The sequence below is a fragment of the Poecile atricapillus genome, chromosome 2, assembly GCF_030490865.1.
Source record: "Poecile atricapillus isolate bPoeAtr1 chromosome 2, bPoeAtr1.hap1, whole genome shotgun sequence".
Classification (NCBI taxonomy): domain Eukaryota; kingdom Metazoa; phylum Chordata; class Aves; order Passeriformes; family Paridae; genus Poecile; species Poecile atricapillus.
Window position 1 is genome coordinate 154132051 of NC_081250.1, and position 14872 is coordinate 154146922.

The 14872-nt window shown below is 66.4% G+C and overlaps 2 protein-coding genes across 3 annotated transcripts in view; both read left to right on the forward strand.

The window, feature by feature from the left end:
- PLEC (plectin) overlaps nt 1–14872 on the forward strand; it is an 86135-nt gene that overhangs the window by 3536 nt on the left and 67727 nt on the right. The window contains 1 exon segment of the mRNA XM_058832298.1: nt 5656–5851. Within this exon segment, the coding sequence (XP_058688281.1) occupies nt 5692–5851 (160 nt within the window). The 5' untranslated portion in view covers nt 5656–5691.
- On the forward strand, nt 4645–5604 carry LOC131576057 (basic proline-rich protein-like). 2 transcript variants are annotated; one of them, XM_058832355.1, is made up of 2 exons: nt 4645–4712; nt 4834–5604. In XM_058832355.1, the coding sequence occupies exons 1-2, from the start codon at nt 4652–4654 to the stop codon at nt 5544–5546; spliced, it is 774 nt and encodes a 257-aa protein (XP_058688338.1). In that variant the 5' UTR covers nt 4645–4651; the 3' UTR covers nt 5547–5604. The 2 variants fall into 2 exon arrangements, with proteins under 2 accessions (XP_058688338.1, XP_058688339.1); XM_058832356.1 differs by having other exon boundaries at nt 4710–4781; nt 4851–5604.

Consider the following 14872-nt stretch of genomic DNA (forward strand, 5'->3'; position numbering starts at 1 on the left):
GGGGATCCCCGGATCCCACATCTCCCCACCCGCCCGGGGGATCCCGGGATCCCAGATCTCCCCACCCACCCAGGGGATCCCCAGATCTCCCCACCCACCCAGGGGTTCCCAGATCTCCCCACCCGCCCAGGGGATCCCGGATCCCAGATCTCCCCACCCGCCCGGGGGATCCCTCACTCCAGATCTCCCCACCCGCCCAGGGGATCCCGGCATCCCAGATCTCTCCAGGTGTCCAGGGGATCGATCCCTCACTCCCAGGATCTGTGCCAGGATCTGTGCCAGGAACTCTGCCGGTTCTGTTCCGGTGCCGGTTCCGGTTCTGTTCCCGGCTCTGTCCCGGTTCTGTTCCGGTTCTGTGCCGGTTCTGTCCCGGTTCTGTTCCGGTTCTGTCCCGGTTCTGTTCCCGGTTCTGTTCCCGGTTCTGTCCCGGTTCTGTTCCCGCTCTGTCCCGGTTCCGTTTCGGTTCTGTGCCGGTTCTGTGCCGGTTCTGTTCCGGTTCTGTCCCGGTTTTGAGCCGGTTCTGTGCCGGTTCTGTTCCGGAGCACCGGTCGGGGTTAACCCTCTCCATCCTGGGTGTACTGGGAGCACTGGTCAGGGTTAACCCTGTCCATACTGGGTGTACTGGGAGCACTGGTCAGGGTTAACCCTCTCCATACTGGGTGTACTGGGAGCACTGGTCAGGGTTAACCCTCTCCATCCTGGGTGTACTGGGAGCACTGGTCAGGGTTAACCCTGTCCATACTGGGTGTACTGGGAGCACTGGTCAGGGTTAACCCTCTCCATACTGGGTGTACTGGGAGCACTGGTCAGGGTTAACCCTCTTCATACTGGGTGTACTGGGAGCACTGGTGACAGTGAACCCTCTCCATACTGGGTGTACTGGGAGCACTGGTCAGGGTTAACCCTCTCCATACTGGGTGTACTGGGAGCACTGGTCAGGGTTAACCCTCTCCATACTGGGTGTACTGGGAGCACTGGTCAGGGTTAACCCTCTCCATACTGGGTGTACTGGGAGCACTGGTGACAGTTAACCCTCTCCATACTGGGTGTACTGGGAGCACTGGTCAGGGTTAACCCTCTCCATACTGGGTGTACTGGGAGCACTGGTCAGGGTTAACCCTCTCCATACTGGGTGTACTGGGAGCACTGGTGACAGTTAACCCTCTCCATACTGGGTGTACTGGGAGCACTGGTGACAGTTAACCCTCTCCATACTGGGTGTACTGGGAGCACTGGTGACAGTTAACCCTCTCCATACTGGGTGTACTGGGAGCACTGGTGACAGTTAACCCTCTCCATACTGGGTGTACTGGGAGCACTGGTGACAGTTAACCCTCTCCATACTGGGTGTACTGGGTGCACTGGTCAGGGTTAACCCTCTTCTTCCTGGGTGTACTGGGAGCACTGGTCAGGGTTAACCCTCTCCATACTGGGTGTACTGGGAGCACTGGTCAGGGTTAACCCTCTTCATACTGGGTGTACTGGGAGCACTGGTCAGGGTTAACCCTCTCCATACTGGGTGTACTGGGAGCACTGGTGACAGTGAACCCTCTCCATACTGGGTGTACTGGGAGCACTGGTGACAGTTAACCCTGTCCATCCTGGGTGTACTGGGAGCACTGGTCAGGGTTAACCCTCTCCATACTGGGTGTACTGGGAGCACTGGTCGGGGTTAACCCTCTCCATACTGGGTGTACTGGGAGCACTGGTCAGGGTTAACCCTCTCCATACTGGGTGTACTGGGAGCACTGGTCAGGGTTAACCCTCTCCATCCTGGGTGTACTGGGAGCACTGGTGACAGTTAACCCTCTCCATACTGGGTGTACTGGGAGCACTGGTCAGGGTTAACCCTCTCCATACTGGGTGTACTGGGAGCACTGGTGACAGTGAACCCTCTCCATACTGGGTGTACTGGGAGCACTGGTCAGGGTTAACCCTCTCCATACTGGGTGTACTGGGAGCACTGGTCGGGGTTAACCCTCTCCATACTGGGTGTACTGGGAGCACTGGTGAGAGTGAACCCTCTCCATACTGGGTGTACTGGGAGCACTGGTCAGGGTTAACCCTCTCCATACTGGGTGTACTGGGAGCACTGGTCAGGGTTAACCCTCTCCATACTGGGTGTACTGGGAGCACTGGTCAGGGTTAACCCTCTCCATACTGGGTGTACTGGGAGCACTGGTCAGGGTTAACCCTCTCCATCCTGGGTGTACTGGGAGCACTGGTCAGGGTTAACCCTTTCCATACTGGGTGTACTGGGAGCACTGGTCGGGGTTAACCCTCTCCATCCTGGGTGTACTGGGAGCACTGGTGACAGTGAACCCTCTCCATACTGGGTGTACTGGGAGCACTGGTGACAGTTAACCCTCTCCATACTGGGTGTACTGGGAGCACTGGTCAGGGTTAACCCTCTCCATCCTGGGTGTACTGGGAGCACTGGTCAGGGTTAACCCTCTCCATACTGGGTGTACTGGGAGCACTGGTCAGGGTTAACCCTCTCCATACTGGGTGTACTGGGAGCACTGGTCAGGGTTAACCCTCTCCATCCTGGGTGTACTGGGAGCACTGGTCAGGGTTAACCCTCTCCATACTGGGTGTACTGGGAGCACTGGTGACAGTGAACCCTCTCCATACTGGGTGTACTGGGAGCACTGGTGACAGTTAACCCTCTCCATACTGGGTGTACTGGGAGCACTGGTGAGAGTGAACCCTCTCCATACTGGGTGTACTGGGAGCACTGGTCAGGGTTAACCCTCTCCATACTGGGTGTACTGGGAGCACTGGTCAGGGTTAACCCTCTCCATCCTGGGTGTACTGGGAGCACTGGTCAGGGTTAACCCTCTCCATACTGGGTGTACTGGGAGCACTGGTCAGGGTTAACCCTCTCCATACTGGGTGTACTGGGAGCACTGGTGACAGTGAACCCTCTCCATACTGGGTGTACTGGGAGCACTGGTGATAGTGAACCCTCTCCATACTGGGTGTACTGGGAGCACTGGTCGGGGTTAACCCTCTCCATACTGGGTGTACTGGGAGCACTGGTGGCAGTTAACCCTGTCCATACTGGGTGTACTGGGAGCACTGGTCAGGGTTAACCCTCTCCATACTGGGTGTACTGGGAGCACTGGTCAGGGTTAACCCTTTCCTCCCTCCCGGGGAGCTCCGCTTGCGGAGGGTGGGGCTCTGATTTGCGCCCCCCCCGCTGCCCGCCCCCCGCCCCGCCCCTGCCGGGAACCCGGGGCCGGTGCCGGTGCCGGTGCGGGCGGAGCCCCCGGGGCCATTTTCCCCCCGATCCCCCGCGGTACCGGTGCCGGTGCTCCCCCCCCGCCGCCGGTGCCGTTTCCCCCCCCCGGTCATGCCCCCCCGTCGCGTCTTGGCGGACATCGTGGCGCTCGGTGAGTCCCCCACGCGTGGGACCCCCGCCACCCCCTGCCCCGCCGAGCCGGGAGCGGCGGGGGGGGCTCGGAGGATGCTGCGGGGCTGGGGGGGCTGCAGGAACCGGGGGGGCTGCAGGAGCCCTGGGGGCTGCAGGAACCGGGGGGATGCAGGAACCGGGGGGGCTGCAGGAACCGGGGGGATGCAGGAACCGGGGGGCTGCAGGAACCGGGGGGATGCAGGAACCGGGGGGGCTGCAGGAACCGGGGGGGTTTGGGGGGCTGCAGGAACCGGGGGGATGCAGGAACCGGGGGGCTTTGGGGGGCTGCAGGAACCGGGGGGGCTGCAGGAACCTGGGGGGCTGCAGGAGCCCTGGGGGCTGCAGGAACCGGGGGGGCTGCAGGAACCGGGGGTGCTGCAGGAACCGGGGGGGCTGCAGGAGCCGGGGGGGCTACAGGAGCCGGGGGGCTGCAGGAACCGTGGGGGCTGCAGAAGCCGTGGGGGCTGGGGGCTGCGGGATGTTTCCCTGGGGATGCGAGGGGTGTTGGGGGGCTGAGACCCGAGTCTGGGGGTTCGGGGGTCCCCATGGGTGCCCCTGCGCTGGGGGGAGGCGGCGCGTCAGGCCTGGGCTGGAGGGGCTGCTGGGGAGGGGGACGTGGGCGATGGAGCCGTGACTCAGGCTTGGCACGGCGCCCTCCCCACGCCCCCCACCCGCTCCCCCTCTTCTGCCCCCCACGCCCCCCACCCGCTCCCCTTCTGCCCCCCACGCCCCCCACCCGCTCCCCTTCTGCCCCCCACCCGCTCCCCCTCTTCTGCCCCCCACGCCCCCCACCCGCTCCCCTTCTGCCCCCCACGCCCCCCACCCGCTCCCCTTCTGCCCCCCACGCCCCCCACCCGCTCCCCCGCGCCCACCCCCCGCCCGCCGCCCCTCTGCCGGGGCCGCCGGTGGCTCCGCGGTGCCGCTGGTGTCGGCGGCGCCGGGGTCCCGGCGTGCCGGGCGCTGCGGTGTCGGTGATGCCGGTGGGTCCGGGAGCCCGCCCGGTGATGCCGGGCCCGGTGGCTTTAGCGGGTTCGGAGCTTCTGCAAATGGCGCCGCGGCCGCGGCGAACGCCCGGTGCTGCCGGTTCCTGCGGGAGCCAGCCCGAGCCGCGGGCAGCGCTGCGGTGGAGCCGGGGCGGAGGCGGCACCGCGGGGGTCGCGGAGGTGTCGGGATGGCGGGGGCAGGATCACGGAGATGCCGGGAGAGCGGAGGCAGCGGCATGGCGGAGGTGCCGGGATGGCGGGGGCGGGATGGCGGAGGTGCCGGGATGATGATGGGAGAGAGCAGGATCACGGAGGTACCGGGATGATTGGAGAGAGCAGGATCACGGAGATACCGGGATGGCGGAGGTACCGGGATGGCGGAGGTGCCGGGATGGCGGAGGTGTTGGGATGATGGGAGAGCGCAGGATCACGGAGATACCGGGATGGCGGAGGTGCCGGGATGGCGGAGGTGCCGGGATGACGGAGGTGGGATGGCGGAGGTGTGGGATGGAGAGCGCAGGATCACGGAGCTACCGGGATCGCAGAGTCACCCCCGCCGCTACCGGCGCCATCCATCCCGCTCCCCCGGGAGCGCTCCCGGAGCCGAGGTGCTGCATCCCCGGCAGCCGCTCTCAGGCCCGGAGCCTCCCGAGCGCTCTCGTCCCCCAGGGCTTCGCTCTGGCTGCTCCTCCCGGCTGCGGCGGCACCGGCGGGCGCTCCCACCGGCGAGTTCCCGGTGCCGGGCCGGCCGTGGCCGCGGGGGCCCCGTGGGGATCGCGTCCCTGGCGACACCGCCCTGCACGGCTCGGCACGGACCCCGCTTCCCCGGGGCTGTCCCGAGGGGTTCCGCCACCTCCGGGCGCCCTGTGGTTCTGCCGTGCGCTGCCGGTGCTGCGGTCCCGGTGCCCGGTGTCCCCGGCGCCGTCTCTCTGCCGCAGGAGTCGGGGTCGGCGGTGCCGGGGGTCCCTGAAGCCAGAGGGAGGGCAGTGACGATACCGGGGGTCCCTGGTGCTCCGGTACCGGGGGTCCCTGAAGCGAGAGGGAGGGCAGTGACGATACCGGGGGTCCCTGGTGCTCCGGTACCGGGGGTCCCTGAAGCGAGAGGGAGGGCAGTGACGATACCAGGGGTCCCTAGCGGGGGTCCCTGAAGCCAGAGGGAGGGCAGTGACGATACCGGGGGTCCCTAGCGGGGGTCCCTAGCGTTGGAAGGCGATGGTCCCGGTACCGGGGGTCCCTGACGCCGCCCCTCTGTCGCAGGAGCCGGGGTCTGCGGGCAGCCGGGGGCCGGCGGCGATGGCGGAGGACAGCTCGAGCGGCAGCAGCGGCTCGCCCGGCGCCGGGGACACGCTGCCCTGGAACCTTGGCAAGCACCAGCGCTCCCAGCGAGCCAAGGCGGCCGCGGGCAACGGGACGGTGCTGGACCCCGCCGAGAGAGCCGTCATCCGCATCGCAGGTACGGCCCGGGGGGCCAGAACGCGTCCGGGGGGTGGGGACGTGACAGGGGAGCCGGGAACGGGGGGCTCGGCGTGAGCCGCTCTCCGGGGAGGGGGTCGGGCGGCACCGGGGGCCGGGATGTGTCCGGGGGCCGGGATGTGTCCGGGGGTCGGGGACGCGACCCCAGGGAACTCCGCGTGCGCCGGGGGATGGAGGGGTCGGCGGTGTCTGGAGACCCGTGGGGCGATGCTGTGGGAATCGGGGGACCGAGGGGTGACATCGCGCTGGGGGCTGTGCCGAGATCGGGGCAGTGAAGCTGCCATGGGGGATGCCGAACCGGGCCGTGCCGAACCGGGCCGTGCCGAACCGGGCCGTGCCGTGCCGAACCGGGCCGTGCCGTGCCGTGCCGCCCCCATCCGGCTTCCAGTGTGTCCCCATAAAACGCTCAGCGTGTCCCCCGCAGAGAGCGCTCACACCCCCGGCACAGATCCCTCCCCCCCGGCTATTTCCGTAACACCTCCCCCTCCCTCCCTCCCTCCCTCCCTCCCCGCCCCCTCCCGCCGCTGATCCCCGCTCGGATTTCGGGGCACTGGTGTCTATTTTTAGGGATGACGATGTCCCATCCCATGGGGACGGTGTCCCCCCCGCACCCCCCCAGCTCGCCCACGGCTGGGACAGGGCTCTGGGGGGGGAGGGGGTGTTGGGGGCCGCAGTGGGGTCCCCTCGGTGCCCCTCGGGTGGCGCTGGGACACAGAGCTTTAAAAACCCCTCGGTGCTCGTGGGGCTGCTGCGGGAATCCCGGGGGGTGTCCCTGTGCCCCCCAGGCGGGGGGGACGCGAGGGTCCCTGTGAGGGGGGGAGGTCAGGCTGAGAATCGGGGGGTCCCTGCGCCAGGCACCCCCCACCCCGTCCCTCATCACCTGCGACCCCAGCCCCACACGGTCCCCTATCACCCGAGACCCCAGCCCCACACTGTCCCCTATGCCGTGGCCGTGGTTCGGTGTCCGTGGGTTCGGTGTCCGTGGGTTCCGTGTCCGTGGTTCCGTGTTGTCGGTGCTGTGGGTTCCGTGGCCGTGGTTCCGTGTCCGTGGGTTCGGTGTCCGTGGGTTCCGTGGCCGTGGTTCCGTGGCCGTGGGTGCCGTGGGTTCGGTGTCCGTGGTTCGGTGTCCGTGGTTCCGTGTCCGTGGTTCCGTGTCCGCGATTCGGTGTCCGTGGGTTCGGTGTCCGTGGTTCCGTGTCCATGGTTCCGTGTCCGTGGGTGTCCGTGGTTCCGTGTCCGTGGTTCGGTGTCCGCGATTCGGTGTCCGCGGTTCGGTGTCCGCGGTTCGGTGTCCGCGGTTCGGTGTCCGTGGTTCCGTGTCCGTGGTTCGGTGTCCGTGGGTTCGGTGTCCGTGGTTCCGTGTCCGTGGTGCCGTGTCCGTGGTTCCGTGGCCGTGGGTGCCGTGGGTTCCGTGGCCGTGGTTCCGTGTTGTCGGTTCGGTGTCCGCGGTTCCGTGTCCGTGGTTCCGTGTCCGTGGTTTCCGTGTTGTCGGTTCGGTGTCCGTGGCTCGGTGTCCGCGGTTCGGTGTCCGTAGTTCCGTGTCCGTGGTTCCGTGTTGTCGGTTCGGTGCCCGCGGTTCTGTGCCCGCGGTTCCGTGTCCGCGGTTCCGTGTCCGCGGTTCCGTGTCCGTGGTTCCGTGTCCGTGGGTTCGGTGTCCGCGGTTCGGTGTCCGTGGTTCCGTGTCCGTGGTTCCGTGTCCGTGGTTCCGTGGCCGTGGGTGCCGTGGGTTCGGTGTCCGTGGTTCGGTGTCCGTGGTTCGGTGTCCGCGGTTCCGTGTCCGCGGTTCCGTGTCCGCGGTTCCGTGTTGTCGGTTCCGTGTCCGCGGTTCCGTGCCCGCGGTTCCGTGTCCGCGGTTCCGTGTCCGTGGTTTCCGTGGGTCGCGGCGCGGTTCGGGGCGGTGTCCGGCGGTTCCTTTAAAGGGTTGGGCGGGGGCACGTCCCGTCCCCTGTCCCGTCCCCGCTCCCGTCCCCGCTCCCGTCCCCGCTCCCGTCCCCGCTCCCGTCCCCGCTCCCGTCCCGTGCCCCTGCCCAGCCGCGGGGCCGCCGGACCCTCCGGACACTCCGGACCCTCCGGACCCACCGGACCCCGGCCCCGGCCCCCGCCCTCGCCCCCCAAAACCTCCCTGGGCCGCCATGGCCGCCGCCGGTGCCCCTCCCGTGCCCGAGGAGCAGGACTTCATCCAGGCCTACGAGGACGTGCGGGAGCGCTACAAGGGTACGGGACCCCCGGCCCAGCCCGGGGGGCGCGGGGGGCGCGGGGGGCGCGGGCGGCGGGGGGGTCGCGGGGGAGCGCGGCCGCTCATTCCCATAATTGGGCACGACCGGCACCGCCAGCCCCGGCACGGCCGGGGGGGCCGGGCTGGGGGGGCCGGGGGACACGGCCGGTACCGTGGATCCCGCCGAACCCCCCCGGGAGCCCCCCGGGAACCCCCCGGGAACCCCCCGGGAGCCCCCCGGGCCGCCGCTGTCACCGGGGCTCGGTGCCCGGGGAAGGGTGGGGGGCCGTGCCCGCTCCCCCCGGAGCGACCGGCGGGATCGGTGCTGGGGCAGGGGGGTCCCTCCGAGTGCCCGGGGCACAGAGCGGCTGCCGGGGGTTCCCGGGGGCGGCACGGAGGGGGCACGGGCGGCGGGGGGCGGCGGAGCTCCGGTGCTCGGCCGTGGCATCGGTGACACGGGTGACACCGGTGACACCGGTGGCATCTCGGGCTCCGAGCCGAGATGGGGCGGAGGCCGGTGCTCCCCTCGGTGCCCCCGGTGCTCCCCGCGGTGCCCGCGCGTGGCCGAGGGCGCCCCGGTGTCGCGGCAGCGGCTCGGTCATGTCCTTACATGGGAGCGGGCGCTGCCCGCGGGGGGAGCCCCCCCGGCCCCACACCGGGGGTCCCGGCCGTGGGGGGCTCCCGGCTGCTCCCACCGGAGCGGGACGGCGCTGTCGGGGTGCTGGGAACGGTGCCACCAGCGGCTGTGGCACAGTCCCGGTGTCGCCTGGCTGGGGGCCCCGGTGCGCTCGGTGCTGTCGGGAGCGGCTCGGCACGGCCGGGCCTGGCACGGTCCGGTGCCACCAGCGGCGGTGGCAGCTGCTGTCCCCTCCCCGGGGCCAGGCCACCGTGGCATGGCTTGGTGTGACTTGGCTGGTGGCGCTGGGCAGGTGGCAGCGGTTCATTGTCACCGTGGTGTCCCACCTGAGCATTGGCAGGGATTGTCACCGTGCTGTCCCACCTCTGGGTGCTGGCAGGGATTGTCACCGTGCTGTCCCATCTGAGCATTGGCAGGGATTGTCACCGTGCTGTCCCATCTGAGCATTGGCAGGGATTGTCACCGTGCTGTCCCACCTCTGGGTGCCGGCAGGGATTGTCACCGTGCTGTCCCACCCCTGGCTGCTGGCAGGGGTTCAGTGTCACCGTGCTGTCCCATCTGAGCATTGGCAAGGATTGTCACCTTGCTGTCCCACCTCTGGGTGCTGGCAGGGATTGTCACCGTGCTGTCCCACCTCTGGGTGCTGGCAGGGATTGTCACCGTGCTGTCCCACCTCTGGGTGCTGGCAGGGGTTCATTGTCACTGTGCTGTCCCACCTGAGCATTGGCAGGGATTGTCACCGTGCTGTCCCACCTCTGGGTGCTGGCAGGGATTGTCACCGTGCTGTCCCACCTCTGGGTGCTGGCAGCTGTTCATTGTCACCGTGGTGTCCCACCTCTGAGCACTGGCAAGGATTGTCACCTTGCTGTCCCCCGCTGGGTGCTGGCAGGGGTTCATTGTCACCGTGCTGTCCCACCCCTGGGTGCTGGCAGGGGTTCATTGTCACCGTGCTGTCCCATCTGAGCGCTGGCAGGGATTGTCACCGTGCTGTCCCACCTCTGGGTGCTGGCAGGGATTGTCACCGTGCTGTCCCACCTCTGGGTGCTGGCAGGGGTTCATTGTCACCGTGCTGTCCCACCTCTGGGTGCTGGCAGGGGTTCATTGTCACCATGCTGTCCCACCCCTGGGTGCTGGCAGGGGTTCAGTGTCACAGCGTGGTCCCACCTCTCTGAGTTCTGGAAGGTTCAGTGCTGTTGGTCCTGGGGCAGGTGTTTGGTGTCACCTGTGTCACATCTCTGGGTGCCAGAGGGTTTGGTGTCACCTGTGTCACATCTCTGAGTGCCAGAGGGTTTGGTGTCACCTGTGTCACATCTCTGGGTGCCAGAGGGTTTGGTGTCACCTGTGCCACCTCAATGGGTGCCAGAGGGTTTGGTGTCACCTGTGCCATGTCTCTGGGTGCCAGAGGGTTTGGTGTCACCTGTGTCACCTCAATGGGTGCCAGAGGGTTTGGTGTCACCTGTGTCACCTCAATGGGTGCCAGAGGGTTTGGTGTCACCTGTGTCACATCTCTGGGTGCCAGAGGGTTTGGTGTCACCTGTGTCACCTCAATGGGTGCCAGAGGGTTTGGTGTCAACTGTGTCACCTCTCTGGGTGCCAGAGGGTTTGGTGTCACCTGTGTCACCTCTCTGAGTGCCAGAGGGTTTGGTGTCACCTGTGTCACACCTCAATGGGTGCCAGAGGGTTTGGTGTCACCTGTGTCACCTCTCTGGGTGCCAGAGGGTTTGGTGTCACCTGTGCCATGTCTCTGGGTGCCAGAGGGTTTGGTGTCACCTGTGTCACACCTCAATGGGTGCCAGAGGGTTTGGTGTCACCTGTGTCACCTCAATGGGTGCCAGAGGGTTTGGTGTCACCTGTGTCACCTCAATGGGTGCCAGAGGGTTTGGTGTCACCTGTGTCACCTCAATGTGTGCCAGAGGGTTTGGTGTCACCTGTGCCACCTCAATGGGTGCCAGAGGGTTTGGTGTCACCTGTGTCACATCTCTGAGTGCCAGAGGGTTTGGTGTCACCTGTGTCACCTCTCTGTGTGTGGCACCCGGAGCTCCTGCCACCCCTGCCAGGTGCCGGTGGCTTTGGTGCCGTGGCCCGTGGGGATGCCCGGTGGCCGGTGGCTGGTGGCCGATGCCCGGTGCCTGGTGGCCGGTGCCCGGTGGCCGGTGGCCGATGCCCGGTGGCCGGTGGCCGATGCCCGGTGGCCGGTGCCCGGTGCCCGGTGGCCAGGGCCCGTCCGTCTGGAGCGGTGCTGATGTCAGGGCTGAGCCAGCACAGCCGGGAAGTGTCACAAGGGAGGGTGACACAGGCGCGGTGGGCACGGAGCCCACGGGAGCCGCTGATGGCTGCCAGCGCGGCTGGCACGTGCCACCCCTGCGGCTCAGAGCCCGGGGGACACGGGGCCCGCTGTGCCAGGGGCTGTGCCCTGCGTGGGGCAGGGGACACGGAGCTGCTGGTGGCCCTGGCACGGGGCTGGGTGCCAGGGACCCCCGGGTGACACGGGGCACTGTCCTCCCTTAGAGCCACTGGTGTGGCACAGGGCCCGGTGGGCACTGAGGACGGGCTGGGGGACACTGTCCCCTCTGCCACTGTCACCGCTGTCACTGTCACCACTGCCACTGTCACTGGGCACTGAGGACAGGCTGGGGGACACTGTCCCCTCTGCCACCATCGCCACTGTCACTGAGCACTGAGGACAGGCTGGGGGACACTGTCCCCTCTGCCACTGTCACCACTGCCACTGTCACTGGGCACTGAGGACAGGCTGGGGGACACCGTCCCCTCTGCCACCATCACCGCTGTCACTGGGCACTGAGGACAGGCTGGGGGACACCGTCCCCTCTGCCACCATCACCGCTGTCACTGGGCACTGAGGACAGGCTGGGGGACACCGTCCCCTCTGCCACCATCACCGCTGTCACTGGGCACTGAGGACAGGCTGGGGGACACTGTCCCCTCTGCCACCATCACCGCTGTCACTGGGCACTGAGGACAGGCTGGGGGACACCGTCCCCTCTGCCACCATCACTGCTGCCACTGTCACTGAGCACTGAGGACAGGCTGGGGGACACTGTCCCCTCTGCCACCATCACCGCTGTCACTGTCATTGGGCACTGAGGACAGGCTGGGGGACACTGTCCCCTCTGCCACCATCACCGCTGTCACTGAGCACTGAGGACAGGCTGGGGGACACTGTCCCCTCTGCCACTGTCACCACTGCCACTGTCACTGGGCACTGAGGACAGGCTGGGGGACACTGTCCCCTCTGCCACTGTCACTGCTGTCACTGTCACTGGGCACTGAGGACTGGCTGGGGGACACTGTCCCCTCTGCCACCATCACTGCTGTCACTGTCACTGGGCACTGAGGGCAGGCTGGGGGACACTGTCCCCTCTGCCACTGTCACTGCTGTCACTGAGGACAGGCTGGGGGACACCGTCCCCTCTGCCACCATCACTGCTGTCACTGTCACCACTGTCACTGTCACTGGGCACTGAGGACAGGCTGGGGGACACCGTCCCCTCTGCCACCATCACTGCTGTCACTGAGCACTGAGGACAGGCTGGGGGACACTGTCCCCTCTGCCACCGTCATCGCTGCCACTGTCACTGTCACAGCTGGGCCCCAGCTGTCCATCCAGGCACGGTGTCCATCCACAGTCACCCGTGGGGACACAGGCTTGGCATGGTCACCCGTGGGGGACAGCCAGGACACAGTGTCCGTCCACAGTCACCCGTGGGGGACACAGGCCTGGCACAGTCACCCGTGGGGGACAGCCGGGCCCCTGGCACACGCCAGCCCCTCACCAGGGCTGTGCAGTGCAGACCGTGCCAGGGTCCCTCACAGTGTCCCTGGGGGTCACAGTGTCACTGTGGCTGTGTCACAGCCCTCACAGTGTCCCTGGGGTCACAGTGTCACTCTGACTGTCCCACAGCCCTCACAGTGTCCCTGGGGGTCACAGTGTCACTGTGGATGTGCCACAGCCCTTCCCAGTGTCCCTGGGGGTCACAGTGTCACTCTGGCTGTGTCACAGCCCTCACAGTGTCCCTGGGGGTCACAGTGTCACTCTGACCATGCCACAGCCCTCACAGTGTCCCTGGGGGTCACAGTGTCACTGTGGATGTGCCACAGCCCTCACAGTGTCACTCTGACCATGCCACAGCCCTCACAGTGTCCCTGGGGGTCACAGTGTCACTCTGGCTGTGTCACAGCCCTCACAGTGTCACTCTGACCATGCCACAGCCCTCACAGTGTCCCTGGGGGTCACAGTGTCACTCTGGCTGTGCCACAACCCTCTCAGTGTCCCTGGGGGTCACAGTGTCACTCTGACCATGCCACAGCCCTCACAGTGTCCCTGGGGGTCACAGTGTCACTCTGGCTGTGTCACAACCCTCACAGTGTCCCTGGGGGTCACAGTGTCACTGTGGATGTACCACAGCCCTTCTCAGTGTCCCTGGGGGTCACAGTGTCACTCTGGCTGTGCCACAGCCCTTCCCAATGTCCCTGGGGGTCACAGTGTCACCCTGACTGTCCCACAGCCCTCACAGTGTCCCTGGGGGTCACAGTGTCACTCTGGCTGTGCCACAGCCCTCACAGTGTCACTGGGGGTCACAGTGTCACTGTGGCTGTGTCACAGCCCTCACAGTGTCCCTGGGGTCACAGTGTCACTGTGGATGTGCCACAGCCCTCTCAGTGTCCCTGGGGGTCACAGTGTCACTCTGACTGTCCCACAGCCCTCACAGTGTCCCTGGGGGTCACAGTGTCACTCTGACTGTCCCACAGCCCTCACAGTGTCCCTGGGGGTCACAGTGTCACTGTGGCTGTGTCACAGCCCTCTCAGTGTCCCTGGGGGTCACAGTGTCACTGTGGATGTGCCACAGCCCTCACAGTGTCCCTGGGGGTCACAGTGTCACTCTGGCTGTGTCACAGCCCTCACAGTGTCCCTGGGGGTCACAGTGTCACTCTGACTGTCCCACAGCCCTCACAGTGTCCCTGGGGGTCACAGTGTCACTCTGGCTGTGTCACAGCCCTCACAGTGTCCCTGGGGGTCACAGTGTCACTGTGGCTGTGTCACAGCCCTCACAGTGTCACTCTGACCATGCCACAACCCTCACAGTGTCCCTGGGGTCACAGTGTCACTCTGGCTGTGTCACAGCCCTCTCAGTGTCCCTGGGGGTCACAGTGTCACTGTGGATGTGCCACAGCCCTCACAGTGTCCCTGGGGGTCACAGTGTCACTGTGGCTGTGTCACAGCCCTCACAGTGTCCCTGGGGGTCACAGTGTCACTGTGGCTGTGTCACAGCCCTCACAGTGTCCCTGGGGGTCACAGTGTCACCCTGACCATGCCACAGCCCTCACAGTGTCCCTGGGGGTCACAGTGTCACTCTGGCTGTGTCACAGCCCTCACAGTGTCCCTGGGGGTCACAGTGTCACTCTGGCTGTGTCACAGCCCTTCCCAATGTCCCTGGGGGTCACAGTGTCACTGTGGATGTGCCACAGTCCTTCCCAATGTCCCTGGGGGTCACAGTGTCACTGTGGATGTGCCACAGCCCTCACAGTGTCCCTGGGGTCACAGTGTCACTGTGGATGTGCCACAGCCCTCACAGTGTCCCTGGGGGTCACAGTGTCACTGTGGCTGTGTCACAGCCCTCACAGTGTCCCTGGGGGTCACAGTGTCACCCTGACCATGCCACAGCCCTCACAGTGTCCCTGGGGGTCACAGTGTCACTCTGGCTGTGTCACAGCCCTCACAGTGTCCCTGGGGGTCACAGTGTCACTCTGGCTGTGTCACAGCCCTTCCCAATGTCCCTGGGGGTCACAGTGTCACTGTGGATGTGCCACAGTCCTTCCCAATGTCCCTGGGGGTCACAGTGTCACTCTGGCTGTGTCACAGCCCTCACAGTGTCCCTGGGGGTCACAGTGTCACTCTGACCATGCCACAGCCCTCACAGTGTCCCTGGGGTCACAGTGTCACTCTGGCTGTGCCACAGTCCTTCCCAATGTCCCCAGGAGTGGACAGTGGCCCGGTGGCTGCATTATGGTGACCATGCCACTGTCCCTCCTGGTATCCCTGTGTTGGGGACAGGCCGGTGTCCGTGCTGGGATCCCTCCTGGTGTCCCTGGCATCGGGGAGTGGCTGCTGGCCACGGTGGCCGTGGTGG